The sequence below is a fragment of the Echinops telfairi genome, unplaced genomic scaffold (assembly GCF_000313985.2).
Source record: "Echinops telfairi isolate 266 unplaced genomic scaffold, ASM31398v2 ScPeMD7_7469;HRSCAF=8507_1, whole genome shotgun sequence".
In the NCBI taxonomy this organism is placed as follows: domain Eukaryota; kingdom Metazoa; phylum Chordata; class Mammalia; order Afrosoricida; family Tenrecidae; genus Echinops; species Echinops telfairi.
In genome coordinates, this window is record NW_022111373.1 from 91,700,247 (window position 1) to 91,717,409 (window position 17,163).

Genomic DNA, 17,163 nt, shown 5'->3' on the forward strand with positions numbered 1-17,163 from the left:
TGGAGAGCAAATGTTTTGAGAATGATGAGGGCAATGAATGTACAAATGTGCTTTACACAATTGATGTATAGATTGTGATGAGTTGTACGAGCCCCCAATAAAATGATTTTAAAAAAACTTGAAAAGAATTAACTCCTCACACGTCCTAAATTATGAGATAAGCATTACTCTGATACCAAAGCCAGAAAAAGATAATAAACCCAGACAAGAAAAATAAACTTCACCTCAATATTTATCATGAATACAGATGTAAAAACACTCAACGAAATACTAACAAAGTCCAACAGTATCTTAAAAGGATTATACACCATGACCAACTAGAATTCATCCCATGAGAGCAAATGTGGTCCAACATAAGAAAATAAATCCATGTAAAATACCATTTTAACAGATAAAAGGAGAAAATTACATAATTATTACAATTTAAGCAGAAAAGGCATGTACAAAATTCCTATACCCTTTCATGAGATAAGCAATCAGAAAATTGGAACTGGAAAGGAAATTCCTCAACAAGATAAAGCATATTAATGAAAAACTCATAACTAGCATCATATCACCTTTGTTCAATAAGTCCCAGCTAAAGCAATCAGGCAAGAAAAAGAAAAAAATCAGACCTTTAATTTGGAAAAGAGGATGTTAACCTATCTCTATCCACAGACCAAGTCATCTGTAAAAAAAAATCCCAAAGATTCTACAGCATTATTCCGATAGTAATTGTTCAGTTAGTTTATATTTTTGCTTTGTAGGAAGATGCTTCAAAAAGTTCATGGGAATATGAAATTTAAAATAATGAAATTTCCCCACAAACTTTTTGAAGTCCCTCATATATGTCAACAAAAGTTTTTTCAAAAGAAGAGTTGTGTTCTTAATTGAAAAAACAACAACAATAATGCTACTGATATTTCAGCTGAGGGGATAAAACCTTAATTAGAATCTCTGGCAAGGGTGCAGTTTGTGGTTCAGACAATGAGAAAGAGGCTAATCGGCAGCAAAGGCAAAAAAATAAACAGTCACTTGAATATTAAAATCATAAAACTTTTTTTAATCATGTACATTTCTGAGTCATTTTGTAAAAATAAAAATGCATTCTAACAATCAAATCTGATTTTGAAGTTATCTACTTGATCCCATTCAACTGTGAACTTGCTTCTGAGACAAGAAAGAATGCCTGAAAGTGGTTCTTCAAAGCCATCAGCCATTCTGTGCTCCTCAGGAAAAAGAGCTGCACTCTCTGAAACTCACAGAGGCGGTTCTACGGGTCCTGTAGGGTTGCCGTGAGTTGGCATGCACTGGGCAATGAGTTTGGTTTGGAGTTTAATAGAGTCCAAAGGAGACCGGGGCTGGTTAAGACGTTTGGCTGTCAACCAGAGGTGAACAGTTCGAACTAACCAGCAGCTCTGTGGAGGAATGATGTGAAGCCTGCTCCTGTAAATATCCAATCTCAGAAGCCACATGGGGCAGTTCTAGGTGTCCTATAGGGTTGCCTTGAGTTAGAATAGAATTGCTGTCAACAGGTTTGGCTCAAACAGTAGCAGAAATAGCCACTTAACTCAGTAGTACTATGAATAAGGAGAGGTGTAAGTAAGAAGGGTAGTATTTTTATTAGACTTTCATCGACAAAAAGAAACTGGGTTATTTGTAACGAGGACAACACAAATGGATTTTCTCCACTAAGTGACCTCAACAAATCAACACCAGGTATTTTGTTTTCCTCACTTGTTACAATCCTTCCACAAACACAGTGAAGCAAAACAAGCACTTAAAGTTGTGTCTAATGCCCACTATTTAATAAACAAATGATCATCAGGATCCCTGGTGGCACTGTGGGTTAGGCATTAGGCTGCAAACAGTAGGGTCAGAGTTCATACCCACTAGCTCCTCCATGGTAGAAAGACGAGGCTGTCTGCTCCTGTAAAGATGTAGCACCCTGTATATGGTCTCTGTGACTCGGGATTCACTTGAAAGTAGTATTTTGCTGGGGTTTATTTTTATTTTTAATTCTCACTATTGCTGTTTTTGACATTCTTCTCCTTAATGCAAAGCAATGATGAAATCTTCAAAGCAAAAGAGGACAAGTAACTCTTTCCTCTGACATGAAATATTTTCAGTATCATTTAGAAATGGAAAGAACATAGCTTTGGCCGCTTGTCCATAATTAGTTTCGATTTCTGCTCAAGAGGTCCTATATTTCCCTGGAAGAACAAGTCAGAATTAGAGATAAAGGTCACTTAGGCTAATGTTAAAGACAGTACAAAGGACCGACACGTATGACTACGAACACTTTTCATCCTCCTGTATTTTTCTTGGCTGGAAGCAAGACACAGATGTGCTTCTATTTGCATGAAGTAGAAACACAACCAAGAGCCAAAGGGAAAATGGCGGCATGTTCCTTTTACCAAAATACAGTTAAGTGGGTATATGCCTGAACACACACAAGCACAAAGGGGAATTCAATAGGCAATTGAAATAGTCGCAGAGAAAACTATTATTAAAAAATGAAACTTAAAACTAAACACTGAACATTGGAAAATTAAAAATCTAACTTTCAAACCCTGAGAGACAATGATCTATGTAAAAAGATCCTAATTATTAATGTTTAATGAGGACGTTTTCACTAGTTTTAAAATATAAGGCATTTAAAAATATTCCATTTGATGATGCTCAAGGTGATGACTGCATTATATGATTCCTGACAACTCAACATTTCAGAATGCTACTTATTACTGAAAAGAATACAACATTATGCATTACTGACTAGGAAGAATCCATTCGATCACTTTTAAATGGCATGTGCTAAAAGTTAACAGTTCAAAAATCTGTACCTGGTTTATGTTGAGGAAACAAATATATCGAATGACTTTTAAAGAAGATTTCTACCAAAAATCACCTCAAAAGGGGGGGTGAGGGAAGGGGAAAAAAAAATCTCAGAAACTATGAGCCTCATTTTTTAAGACAATGCTGCCACCTTTTGGGGAAAAATTGCAATGTCTTCATTATTTCCCAAAGAGCCAGAATATACTCTTCCTATTACCTATTAAACAAAACACCTTCCTGGATAACTCTGACTACCTGGTTTACGCTAATTCTTAAAAATGACTTTATTAATTGAATACTAATTCATTACATTTAGTGTCAATTTCATAAGTATGAAATACAAGTAGGCTGCAGTGATAACATCAAAAACATTACAATTCTGTAATTATTAGTAACAGTGGTAACACTGGTTTTGACTTCTTAGATAACAATACAATCATCCTTGAAAAAAAGTAAGACAGTTTCTTAAGGGATGTTTGACGGTGGGAGGGGCGAGGGAGGGGAAGACACACACACTCAGAACTACATTAGAAGAGTAGTGGTAGAGAGAAGCTGATTTGTAATTGAAAAAAATAAAATTAATGAACTCCAAGGCTGATTCTTAAGGAAATTAACAGACCACTGATCAGATGGACCAAAAAAAAATGTTTTTAAGGTACAAATTACCAATTTCGGGAATGAAAGAAAGGGAAGGCACTTTAAAACAGGCGGACAAAAAAATAATGAATAGGAACTTGGAAAAAAATTCACTGCTTACTCAAGCAATATAGACACCTGAGAAGTCATTGCTGAAAATACTAAATTTATAGTTAAAAATTACACCAGCTGGTTTCACTGTGAATTATTCCCACTATTTAAGGATATATAATGAAAATTCTTCACAAATTCTTCCAGTAAATTTGAGAAGGGAACACCATCCAAGTGACCTCTATGAGGTGAGCATTAAATGATATCAAGCTCAGAAAAAGATATTATACAAACACTACAGTCTAAAATTCCCAAGAACATAAACTTGAAAACAATCAACAATAAGCTAGTGTACTGCATCCAAGAATACATAAAAGAGTCCAGGGAAAGATACTCTATTTCTAATTGGAAACAAAGAAAGGATACTACATTATAATCAGTTAAGAGTTTATCCCACAAAAGCAAGACCTCATTAGATGGAATTCACAGGAATTAACTATATTTATTTCCCCCTAATTCATAATAAAAATCATTTACATAAAAAAATCAACTCTGTCTATGGAAAGAGTCTATGGAGAAGCTCAATATTATCACGCAGAACAGGACAGGGACCGATTCTGCAACAGTCCATCAGTTGCTCATATGCAAGTTCAAGTTGAAGCTGAAGAAAATGAGAACAAGTCCACAGGAGCCAAAATATGATCTTGCGTAGATCCCACCAAATTTAGAAGCCATCTCACAAATAGATTTAACTCATTCAATATTAATGACTGAAGACAAGATGTGTGTTGGGATGCCATCTAGAGCATACATGAAAGAAAAGGTCATTGAAAAGACAGGCAAGAAAGAAAAGACCAAAACAGAAGTCAAACGAGCTTCTGAAACTTACTCATAAACCGGATGGAAGGGTTGAGCTGAACAGAAGATTTCCAAGAGTGGCTTCAGAAGATAAAATATTAAAATGAAATGCGCAAAGTCATGGAGTTACAAAAACAAAGAGGAAGGTACGCTCAACATTTCTCAAGCAGAAAGAAAAAAATTCCAGCCTTGAGTTGTAATAATGAAGGAATCTGTGGGTAAAATATTAAATAATGCAGGGAGCATTGAAAGAAGTTGGAAGGAATACACAGTCACTGTACCAGAAAGAACTGGTTGACAGTCAGGCATTTCAGAAGGAAGCATATGCTCACGAGCCAATGGCATTGAAGGAACATGTCCAAAATGCACTGAAGGCATGGGAGAAAAACAAGACACCAGACACATGAAATACCAACTGAGAGGTTTCAACAAACAGATGGAATGCTGGAAGCATTCACTTATTAATGCCATGAAATCTGGAGGGCAGCGACCCAGCCAACCAAATGGAAGAGATACCCATATATACCCATTCCAAGAAAGATAAGTCAACAGAATGTGGAATTTATTGAATTTATTAGTAGCACACAAGTAGAATTTGTTGACAATAAATCCATAATGATTGCAGCAGCACTTAGGGAACTGTCAGACATTCATGTCAGATTCAGAAGAGGATACAGAATCAAGGATGTCATTGCTGATGTCAGATAGATCTTGGATGCAAGTAAAGAATACCAGAGAGGCACTCAACTGTGTGAATAACAACAAATTATGGATACCATTGTATAGGATAGGAATTCCAGAACATTTAATGTGCTCATGTGGAACCTGTGCTAGACAAAGAAGAAGTCTTTGGGACAAAACAAGGAAGTGCTTGCTATATGGCTTCAAGTCAGTGAGGAAGACAAAAAACTAGTCTTTCAGGAGGAAACAGACCTCAACAGAAAGAAAACAAAGACCAGTAAACAACATCATGATAAAAGGGGAAAATGTTGAAGGTATCAAAGATTTCATTTTACTTGGATCCACAATCAACATTCATAGAAATGGTTGATGATGGACCAAAAAATCCATAGCAGTCAGATAAATCTACTGCAAATGATCCATCAATATCAGATGTCTAGAAGATGCTCTGGTTCCTTATTATCTCAAAAATCTATAAACTCTTAACAGCTGTTCAGTGTTGGTGATTTCAGTGGTCTGTATCTCTGTGGAAAATTTTGCCTAATTTCAATTCTATTTGAGCAAGTTGGAAATTTAATTTCTGCATTCAAGTCTTATTCATATTTGACTCAATGGCACTGAGTTTTTTAATTTGGTGGGCTGTTGGATAAACATTGACCTGCTAAACACAAGGTCAATAAATAGTTCAAAGCTACCAGTCACTCCAAGAGCAAAAGGCGGGGCTGTCTGCTCCTCTGAAGGCTAACAAACGCTCAAAAATCCTAGGTAGGGTCCCTAGGAGTCAGGATGGACACTGCTTGCTTTGGGTAACTTCACACAAGTTATTGATTATGAAGTGGTGCGTTAAAAACAAAAACCAAAAAACTTTAGATTTCAATTTTGATTCAGAAGTTTAGTAATAAACATTTGATTATAACCCTTATTTCCACTCCGCTGGATAAGAGAAGCACAATAAAAGCATACTCCTCCCTCAAACCCTCACCCCCCCAGAAGAATTTACTTCAGAAGACAGCACTGAAGCTGCAGCTAGGGGAGAGGGACATGTATGATCAGAGAACATGGGAGCAAATGAAGGGGGTGGAAGAGAGGGTGGAGCACATCCTAGCCCACCAAGCCTTGAGGACAATATCCCTGCTCAGAGCAGTCAATCCACAGAGAAAACCATATAGCTGACCCCACTATGAGACACGACATCCTTCAGTGACCCATAGCCCTACAGGGGACAACACTGGAGACACAGTGTGGGAACTGCGCCCAAGCAGACCACACCACACCGAGGCAAAACACTAAGGGCGTGCAACAGAACAGCAAGGGGAGCAGAGCAATGAAACCCCAAGGGAATACTGAAAATAGACTTTGGGGCCAGGGCATGGCACCCCATCAGACTCGACTAGAAAACACTCCTTAAGGGCAACAAACAGTCCTTGAACTAACTACAAACTTTTCTTTCTTTTTCTGTCATTGGTTTTTTTGTTGTTTTGTTTTATTTTGTTGCTTTGTTTTGCGGTCTTGTTTTTGTGCATATTATTTCCACAGATCTATCTAGATAAGATAGGCTGGATAAACAATCTGGAGGAGAAAATAATGAGACCAATGGTTCCAGCGGGACATGGGAGAGGGGGAGGTCGGGGAAAGAAAGTGGTATTAACAAGCGCAGGGACAAGGGAATAACAAGTGATCCAAATCGGTGGTGAGGAGGGTATAGGAGGCCCGGTATAGCTTGATCAAAGGTAGTGTAACTAAGAGGAATTACTGAAACCCAAATGAAGGCTGAGCATGATAGTGGGACAAGAGGAAAGTAAAAGGAAATAGAGGAAAGGACTAGGAGGCAAAGGACATTTATAAAGATCTAAAAAAGGCATGTACATATGTAAGTATATCTATATATGAGGATGGGGAAATAGATCTATGTGCATATATTTATAGGTTTAGCATTAAGGTAGCAGATGGACATTGGGCCTACATTCAAGTATTCTCTCAGTGCAAGAACACTTTGTTCTATTAAACTGGCATTCCATGATGCTCATCTTCCTGACACAATCGCTGATGACAAAGCAGGAGCATGAGCAAATGTGGTGAAGAAAGCTGATGGTGTCCGGATATCAAAAGATATAGCGCCTGAAGTCTTAAAGGCTTGAAAATAAAAAAGTAGCCATTTAGCTCAGAAGCAACAAAGCCCACATGGAAGAAGTACACCGGCCTGTGTGATCACAAGGTGTCGAAGGGATGAGGTATCAGGCATCAAAGAACAAAAAATCAAATCATTATGAATGAGGGGGAGTGCAGATTGGGGACCCAAGACCTATCTGTAGGCAACTGGACATCCCTTTACAGAAGGGTTGTGGGGAGAAGACGGGCCAGTCAGGGTGCAGTGTTGCACCAATGAAACATACAGCTTTCCTCTGGTTCTTTAATGCTTCCTTCCCCCACTCCCCCAACTATCATGACCCTAATTCTACCTTACAAATCTGGCTAGACCAGAGGATGTACACTGGTACAGATAGGAAGTGGAAACACAGGGAATCCAGGACACATGAATCCTTCAGGACCAGTGGTGAGTGTGGCGATACTGGGAGGGTGGAGAAAGGGTGGAATGGAAAGGAGGAACCAATTACAAGGATCTATATATAAACTCCTCCCTGGGGGATAGACAACAGAAAAGTGGGTGAAGGGAGACATCAGACAGTGTAAAATATGACAAAATAACAATTAATTTATAAATTATCATGGGTTCATGAGGAAGGGGGGAGCAGGGAGGGGAAAAATGAGCTGATACCAAGGGCTCAAGTAGAAAGCAAATGTTTTGAGAATAATGATAGTAACAAATGTACAAATGTGCTTGACACAATGGATGGATGTATGGACTGTGATAAGAGTTGTACGAACACCCAATAAAATAATAAAAATAAAAAAAAGAGTTAGTCTCAGAAAATCAGGGGCAGTTCTACCTTGTCCTCTGGGATCTTTATGAGTCAGCATCTACTCGATGGCAGGGAGTTTGGAGTTTTTATGGTTTTGTTTTGTATTGCATGGGATATATCTGCTGCAAAGTGTTCAAAGATGTAACTTTGAAAATTAAAGCATGCCTGACCCAAGCCATGGTTTTTCAATCACCTCATATACATGGGAAAGCTGGACAATGAATAAGGAAAAACAAAGAAAATATGATGCTATTGAAATGTGGTGTTGGCAAGGGTTATTAAATATACTATGGCTGTATTAGTCTGAGTAGACTAGAGAAACAAATTCATGGACACTGATAGGTGTATGAGAAAGGTTTATATACAAGAGCAATTGAACATTGAGAAAGCATCACAACTCAGTCCAGTCCAAGGCCATAAGTCCGATATTAGCCCATATGTCCAATACCAATCTATAAAGTCCTCTTCAGACTCACGAAACACATGCAATATCGCCAAATGCAGGATGATCACAGGCCAGTGGGTAGAAAGTCTTTGGACTCAGTGGCGTTATAAGCATCTCAGCACTGACAAGGGTCTCCATGTGGCTTCTCCAGTTCCCAGGGCATGATGTCTATCAGCGTAGTGCCATGTGTCTTGTCCTCAGGGATGTCTAGCAAGAAGTGAGCAGAGAAAGAGAAGTGTACTCTGACTCCAAGCAGGAAATACGGGAATTCCCAGACTTCTCAGGAGAAGGCCATGCCCACACAGCAGCCTCATAGGCTATGATCCGATTGACAGACCCGGCTCCACCCCTTCACTTTTAATCCTCTCAAGTCCCAAATTGACATCAGATTATGTAACTACCACAGTGGCCTACTAGAAGAATAAACAAATCTATCTTGAAAGGAATACAGCAAGAATGTTCCTTAGAAGAGAGGATGGTGCCACTGAGTCTCAAGTACCTTGGACATGTTTTCAGTAGGGATCTGCCCCTAAAAAGGGCAGATGCTTCTTAACGGGTCAGTGAAGAAGAGGAAAACCTTCAGTGTGATGGATTGTAACCATGGGCAGTCCTGGGTAGTATTTCATTCTGTTGTAAGTTTGGGCCCTTTGAGTTGGAACTGACTCTACGGGGCTGAACAAGAGTAGTGACAGCAACAAAAGGCTCCCTCATTGTCACAAATGATTTGTACTTGACTGCTAACTGGAAAAGGTCAGCAGTTTGAAACCATCAGCTGCTCCACGGGAGAAAAAATGAGGCTTTCTACTTTTATAAAGATTTACAGTCTCAGAAACTCACAGGGGTAATGCTACTCTGTCCTACGGTGCCACGATGAGTCAGAATCAACTTGACAGCAGGAATTTTTAAGTTACTAACAGCAAAAGAACATCATTGCTGATATCAGATGGATCATGGCTAAAAGCTGAGGATACCAGAAAGATGTTTGCTTGTTTTATTGACTATCCAAAGGCATTTGATTGTGTAGGTCATAACAAACTGTGGGTTGCCTTATGAAGAAACTGTGGTAGTTACATAATCTGGTGTCAATTTGAGGATTAAGAGTGTAGGGGTGGAGTCTAGCCTGTCAATTCAGAGAAGTCTGGGAACTCCTGTATTTTCCTCCCCAGAGGCAGGAGACATCGCTCTCTCTCTGCTGACTCCCTGTGAGACATCCTTGAGAAGCCACATAGACCTACCCTGATGCAGTCCTGGGTGCTGGAGAAGCCACGTAGAGAGCCCTGCCAGCACTGAGATGCTTACAACGACAGTGGATCCAAAGACTTTCTACCCACTGGCCTGTGATCATCCTGCACTCAGCTTCATTGCATGTGTTTCATGAGTCTGTAGAGGACTTTATATGGTATATTGGTATTGGACATATGGGCTAACATTGGACTTATAGGCTTGGACTTGGACTGGGTTGGGATGCTTGCTTAATGTATAATTACCCTCTAAAACTCTGTTATACACATGAGTCTCTAAGGATTTGTTTCTCTAGTCTGCCCAGACTAACATAGAAAAGGAATTCCAGAACACTTCATTGTGCTTACGCGGAACTGTACATGGATCAAGAGGTAGTTGTGTGAACAGAACAAGGGCATATTGCATGACCCATTTTAAAGTTGTTTCCATTTTTAATATTTTCTTTCTTTTTGATTGAGGTTTTTCTCTCATTAGGGTTTTGTTTGTTTGTTTGTTTGTTAGCATTCTGCTTTTGTTTTGTATGGTTTTCTGTATATGAAATCCAGGATAGATCTAATCCACATAGAGTAACTGGATTAATAGTTACCTGGGGACAGGACAGCAGGACGATGAGGGGAGATGGGGAGTACAACAATGAATACAAAAAGAAATGTTTTGAAATTGTTGTGATTGCATAACTCTTAATATTAGTGAATTAAGTTACATGATATGTGAAGTATATGCCAATAAAGCTAGTACGAGAATTAAAATTCATGTTCCAATAACAAAGATAATCAGAAGATGTGGATGCAGGTATTCCTATTGTCCCCAGGCAATTCCAACTTATCATAGCCCTGTAGGGTACCGCAGAATTGTCAACGGGTTTTTCAAAGCTGTATATCTTTCGGGAAGCCAAATGACACATCTATCTCCATAGAGTGACTTACAGATTAAAACCACTGAGCGTACACATGAATGCATCACCAGGACTCCAATGCAAATACTGGAATGGCTAAAATTAAAAAGATTTACCATATTAAGTGTTGGTAAACAAATGGAGAAGCTGGGTATGAATATAAAATGGGTGGAGAAGCTGGGTAGGAATATTGCCAGTATGAATATAAAATGATACAACCACTCTACCTGTAGCATAAGAAAGTTAAATATGCATTTACAATATGACACAAACATTGCATTTCTAGGTATGTATTCCAAAGAAATTTAAAAACCTGTACATGGTTTGTACATGGATGTTCACAATTTTTCTGTGTTAAAGTCTAACAATGGAAATAACCCAAATATCTACAAACAGGTAAATCAAACAAATTGTGATAGATAAATACAATGGGAAGTTCTCAGCAACAAGAAGCGGTAAGGTTAGAAAAAAAAATAGAGGTAAGGCATATATTCCCTGTTCTTCCAGAAAGCAGAAGATCATTGGGAAAACAAGTCTACTGTATTAAAATAAGTTACAGAAAAATCCTAAGCAAAATCATTAGGGTGATAAATCATGGGATGCAGTGCTCTCTGATGAAAGAAGGAGTTACAAGAAGTGCCTGAAAAAATTGAACTACCATATATGACCCGGCAATACCATTACTGGGCATATACCCCAAAGAAATCACCAGATCACAGACATTTGCTCCCCCATGTTCATCGCAGCATGGTTCACAATAGCAAGAAGCTGGAAACAGCCTAAATCCCCATCAATAGAAGAGTGTATTAAAAACTCTGGTACATACACCCAGTGGAATTCTATGCATCCCTAAAATACAGCAATGAAACCCTGAAACACCTCAACTCATGGAGGGATCTGGAAGACATTATGCTGAGTGAAGTTAGTCACCCACAAAAGGACAAATACTGCATGAGCCCACTACAGTAGGGACAAGCAGCAGAATGGGCACAAGCTAAGGCTTATAGGGCATATAGTCTTCTGGCTGGGGACCAGAGAGCCTAATAAAGAGCCAGACCTGTGCCAATGAACCACATATCATCTGCTCCAGGTAAGCTCAGTGTAGCTCACTTGGCCGGAGGGTACCTCAGGAGAGCTGAGATCAAATGGTCAGGAATAGAGGGGGAAGCTATCTGCTGAGTGGTAGCCAGGTGGATATGGGGTGAGGTCCCCCAGAGAGGGAGGCAGCCCTGATAGAGGGATGAGGCTTCTGATAGGAGGGGCAGCGCAGGAGAGGGGAGAGGGAAGGGTCAAGCTTCGGCAAACAGATGCATGCATGTTGGGGAGAGGGAAGGGAGGGCTGACTTCCAAGTGTGGGGAGGAGAGATTGAAAATGTTCTTGGGAACACTAGGTAGGGAGCGTTTTAGTGGCATGCAGTGAGTAGGCAGAACTGACCAAGGACATTTGGGGGCATCCTGGGAACCCAGGTCATGCCAAAGAACACTGGGGCACTGAATCCTGCATGGTTGGAGCAGACAGCATGCTCCAGAAGCTGCATCAGTGAGATACCATATGGGGACTCTACCTCAGACACACTTGTCACCTGAGGAATTAAGCCGGAAATCACAAGGTGTCAGAGGAAGCAGAAGACAGCTATACCAAGAGTGGTGTACTGTTGATTGGCAGACATTCCACGCCCAGTATGCCATATTAAAATACATACTATTCTGGCAATCCTGTGATGGCCATTCTGTTATATTTTGCTAATGCTTGTATATAACAGGATGTATTTCAGAGATGCACCACCATTGGGGGTCACCCTCTTGAAGCTGTTACTTGTTTCTCTGGTTTTTGATAAATGAAACCCAGGAGCATTAAGCCTATAGGGAAAGAAAATATAACAAGGGTTTGTGGGGAGGGGCAATACAGAGGGCTGAAAGAGAGATAAGAAGGAAATGATGTCAAGAAGTCTAGGAAGGAAAAGTATGTCTGGAGACTGGTTATGGATGAAATTGTACAATTATATGACATTATTGAACTAAAGAATGATATGACATATATATTAATTTCTAAGTTCCAGCAAAAAAAAAAAAAAGCATAGATCCAGGAATGTGTTTGGGGCTCATACTATATCCTAGCTCCAACTTGAAGACCATTTAGTTCTTCCATCATGGCCCTACTCAACACTCACGGTCATGAAATAATCACTGAAGATAAGGGTGCTATAGCAAAGTGTGGTGAAGAAAGCAGATGGTGCCCAGCTACCAGTCAAAATAGTGTCTGGGGTCTTAAAGGATTGTATTCAAACAAGCAGCCATCTAAGCAAGGAGCCAACTAAGTCCACACAGAAGAAGCACACCAGCTTGTGTGATCCAAAGATGACAATTACAAAATTTGAATATGGTGAAAAGTATCAGAGCTAAAATTATGAACGCCTAATTTGTAGAAGGCTACGGAGAGTGAGAGCCCAAAACCCATCTATAGAGTATCTAGTCAGAGCTGCTGGCAGATCGGCTCTAGCCAAAGTCGAGTCCCGCCCTGCCTTGCTATCAGCAGATACCATTGTAATCTTTATTCTTCTGGATTGAACTGATTCCAGGCCATTTGTTCTCCCTATAGACCCCACCTGAATTTGTATTGGGTGCAAGTATCTCTTAGTTGTCTCATAACAGAAATTTTTCCCTGGCTTTTTGAATGCTGATGGAGGTCTTCTCCCTCCTAAGCATTATTTGTATTTTTGCCTTATACTAATATGATCTTATCTTTACCTTGGTGTGATTTGTCTTTCATTGTTCTTGAGGTTTCCCAGCTGTGAAGCACAGGGGAAACAGATGTATAATGATAATACTGACACAAGGTATTTAGGGAATGTAGCAGTGGGGGATGGGCAATAGGGAGGGAAAGGGGATTGCAGGAGTAAACAGGGGAGAAGGGGTAGGAAGACAACTGGTTCTTGATTGCACAATTCAGTTTAAAGGCGATATAACGTGGGGTGGAAGGTGGGCAAGGCTCTAGGATGGATGTGGTGGTGATTTTACAATTTCCCTTGATGTGATTGAACGATTGAACTATTCAAATATATGTGAATTGTGTGTCAATAAAACTGTTGGAAATTTTTTAAAAAAAGAAGTGCCTGAAACAAATTTTTGGAAAAGGCTTAATGTGTCTCAATATTATTTGTAACTTTCATGGGAGAATACTGAGATTTGAGAAGTGGAAATACTTTGCCTGTGATCCCCAACTATTCGGTGAGATTCTGACGCATGCCTGTCTGATCCCAAAGCATGATCTCTCCTCTGTGAAGATGAACAAACAGAAGAGGTTGTGATGGCTACTACCTGGTGTACCCATGATGGACAATCACGGTCCCAAAACCATTTTATACAGTTAATACAGATATATCACTCCATAGTTCAATCACACCAAGCAGTATTATACAATTGCTACCAGTTTCAAAACGTTCTTTTTCTTCTTGAACTCCTTAACATGAGCTCCCTTTAGCTTCCCTCCCCCACTGTACAACCCTTCCCAACTCTTATTCTACTTGCTGTCTCTATGGGTTCATAAATCTGGGTTTCATTTATCGAAAAACAGAAAAAATATCTAGCAAAAATTCAAGAGGATCAAGCCTACTGACAAAATATATCAGATAAACCAAAATAGAAACAAAAAAAAAATTAAGAAAATGTTGATAACCAATCAGGCCCAACAATCATTGGGGGGAAATCAACTGACAAGGTTTTTAAGTGTTGAAGTCAGGTTACCATTTTGATCTTCCATAGTCAAACTCTTCAATGCCCTCTGTTGGTCGCCAGTTTCTTCCCAACTCACCACTTCTTGAAGAATACTATGCAAGTACTGCTTGCTCTTGAAGTCACATTCTTTAAACTGAGCTTAAAGGATTCTTGGAATGCAAATTGGTGGGAAAGAAAACGAGAAACCCGTGGGGGGAGGGGGACCTCATTTTCACACTTTCAGGGTGCATGGATCTACTTCTGACAAGTTTTGTTTGGGTTTGGGAGGATGGTGACACGCGGGGCCAAAGATGATAAGAAAGAGGAAACTGGAGACGCTCAAGACACTCCCCCCACACGCCCTCCGCCAGTTACACATTTCAGCCTTGAGTCACAAGAGGGACACCTGAGCAGAGGACTCCACTTGCCAGCCCTCCGGAGCCACCCAGCGTGTGTCCTTGTCTACGATGCCCCACGCTGCAGGGTCCTCGGCGGGCGAGCACTGGCGCGCCCGCAGGCAGGTGTGCGTGGTGGCGGCGCGGGCCGCTACCGGGCGCCACCAAGAAAGGCGCTGAGACGCAGGGACAGTGCCGCCGAGCCAGAGGTGGCGTAAAACCACTCGGCGACAGGCGCCTGGAGCCTGGAGCCTGGAGCCAGGCCGGGAAAACGCGGGGCCCCCAGAGCGACGGGCACGGCGGGGGAATGAGCTCCAGATGTCCCTCCAGTAACATCCTAACTCTGCGCGTGGCTGTAGTTGACGAGACCCTCACTTCACCCTCAGCCTAGTGACCGCCTAGTGTGCCCTCACCTCTCCAGTTCTTGTACTCCGGGATGTAGTAGTATTTGTTCCCGAACTGGTCCGTGCCCACGTGCTGCTTCACTTCCTTCCACAGCGCTTGCCACAGCGAGCGAAACCAACGCTGAGACCACCCCATGCCGCCCGGCCCAGCTCTCCGCCGTCCCGCAGTCCGACTGCCGGCCCCACAAGAAGGACCGCCCCCGCCGCTGGCCCCGCCCCTCGGAGACCAGCCCGCCTCCTTTCCCGCACCCCGAAATAACGGCGCTGACTATTGGTCGCCTTGATTTACGGCTGGGCCAATGAAGACACAGCTGTTACAGCGCCCCGCCCCCGCCCCCTCCGAGTTCTGTCATGGCGGCGTCCTGTGCTGAAGTTGATGTGAAGGAACGGGATGCTTGGGTTTTTAACAGCGCGACAAATCGGTTTGGACGACCCCCTGCACCTCCGGCGAGCAGAGTCCACACGGAGGTAAAGAATACTTTTCCAAACCGGCCAATTAGCATCCGGTCCTGGCAACACATCTTTCCTCCCCATTCTCTCTTTCTCCCCTCTCAACTTTGTATTCTACTTCTTCCTGGGTCGCGAGAACTTGGGGTGCCTTTTATATACTCGTATAATTTAATAGCTGTGGGCGCATGAGAGGCTGCCACGATGGCACAAACGGTTAAGAGCTCCTTACAGGCCCTCACTGATTGCGGATTTGAGCCGCATTCAGAGGCGACTGACAGTAAGACAGTAAGGAGTTAGGCTCGGAAGCTCAGGGGCAATTTTATCCTGTTCTGTAGAGTCACTAGGAGTCGACATTGACTGGATGGCAGTGAGAAAAAAGGCGACTAATGGTGTAGTGGGCCACACTTTGAGTTGTAACCACAAGGCGGGCTGTTCAAATCCTCCTGCTGCTCCGGCACAGAAAGATAAGGTTGGATGCTCCTGTGAAGATTTAAAGTCTGGGAAACCCCAAGGGATAGTTCTTCACAGTCCTATAGAGTCACTATGGGTTGAAATCAATAGTGGGGAGTTTGGTTTTGATTTTGAGGCGCCTAGGTCAATAGGCCCGTTGATGTGCTTCCAAAAGGGTTCTGGAGTGGGCATTTTGTTTCCCTTGCAAACTTTGCACAAACAGGATTACTGTGAGTGGGAAACTACTCTAGCACAGCTGGCAACAACGTGGCTGGATGTGCAAATGAGTTCACATCCAGACAGGGATTCTACATGAGGATACATTTTCATTTTACTTTATTCTTTCTTCCTCCTTTTAACACTGTACACACACACACACACACACACACACACACACGGCACAAGAAATAACTATCTTCCAAACATTCATTCATTTGTCTTTAGTGAGTTACGTGTACAGTAGGACCATAAGCCAGAAATTAAACATTTAGCGTGTCTAGTGAAGAAAGTTGGAGACAGGCGCTATTGCCCAGAGATTGGAGAAGTAGGCAGAAGCTAGATGAGAAAGAACTTGGGAGGTATGCAGGGTAGAATAAATAATAACCAAGGAGCCCTGATGGCGTTGTGGTTACACATTGAGCTGCAATCCACACGGTCAGCAGTTCAAAACCACAGCTCCTCTAAGGGAAAAAAAATGGGCCTTTCTACTCTCATAACTAGTGACACCCTCAGAAACTCAGAGCCTGTTCTACCCTGTTGACATCTCACATGGATGGCTGCTTGTTTGGAGACAAGCCTTTAAGATCCCAGATGCTATTTTATCTGATTGCCAGGCACCATCTGATTTCTTCACTGCATTTTGTTATAACACTGATATCTTCTGTATTCTGTTCCTGAGGGTGAGTATCGAGAAGGGCCATGTTATAAGAATTAATTGTTCTTTAGTTGGAGCTAGGATTTAGTGTGAGCCCCAAACACATTCCTAGATCTTTTTGCTTTTGGCTAAACCTTCTTGTTAATTTATGGTAGAGAGTCTTATTCTCATGGAGCATAACAATCTTTGTTAATTTTGTCTTTGCTTAGCCCCTGGTGCTAATTTTTTAAAGGCCTGTTGAGATAGGCATATTGGGTGAATGTAGGCTAGAAGCACTCCCGGCGCCAACTAGGTGGCAACAACTTGCGGGGCTGGGGCAGTGTTCTCCAGGAA

The 17,163-nt window shown here is 41.4% G+C and overlaps 2 protein-coding genes across 3 annotated transcripts in view; one reads left to right on the forward strand and one right to left on the reverse strand.

Annotated features, from left to right (window-relative positions):
* Positions 1–15,218, reverse strand: part of NDUFAF2 (NADH:ubiquinone oxidoreductase complex assembly factor 2) — a 211,543-nt gene extending 196,325 nt beyond the window's left edge. Inside the window, exon 1 of the mRNA XM_004703705.2 lies at positions 15,066–15,218. Within this exon, the coding sequence (XP_004703762.1) occupies positions 15,066–15,192 (127 nt within the window). The 5' untranslated portion in view covers positions 15,193–15,218. The remainder of the gene's footprint in view (positions 1–15,065) is intronic.
* Positions 15,219–15,405: 187 nt separating this feature from the next.
* Positions 15,406–17,163, forward strand: part of ERCC8 (ERCC excision repair 8, CSA ubiquitin ligase complex subunit) — a 57,023-nt gene continuing 55,265 nt past the window's right edge. Inside the window, exon 1 of one of the 2 annotated variants that reach the window (XM_004703586.2) lies at positions 15,406–15,524. In XM_004703586.2, the coding sequence (XP_004703643.1) occupies positions 15,448–15,524 (77 nt within the window). In that variant the 5' untranslated portion in view covers positions 15,406–15,447. The remainder of the gene's footprint in view (positions 15,525–17,163) is intronic. The other variant, XM_045285381.1, reaches the window with a different exon arrangement.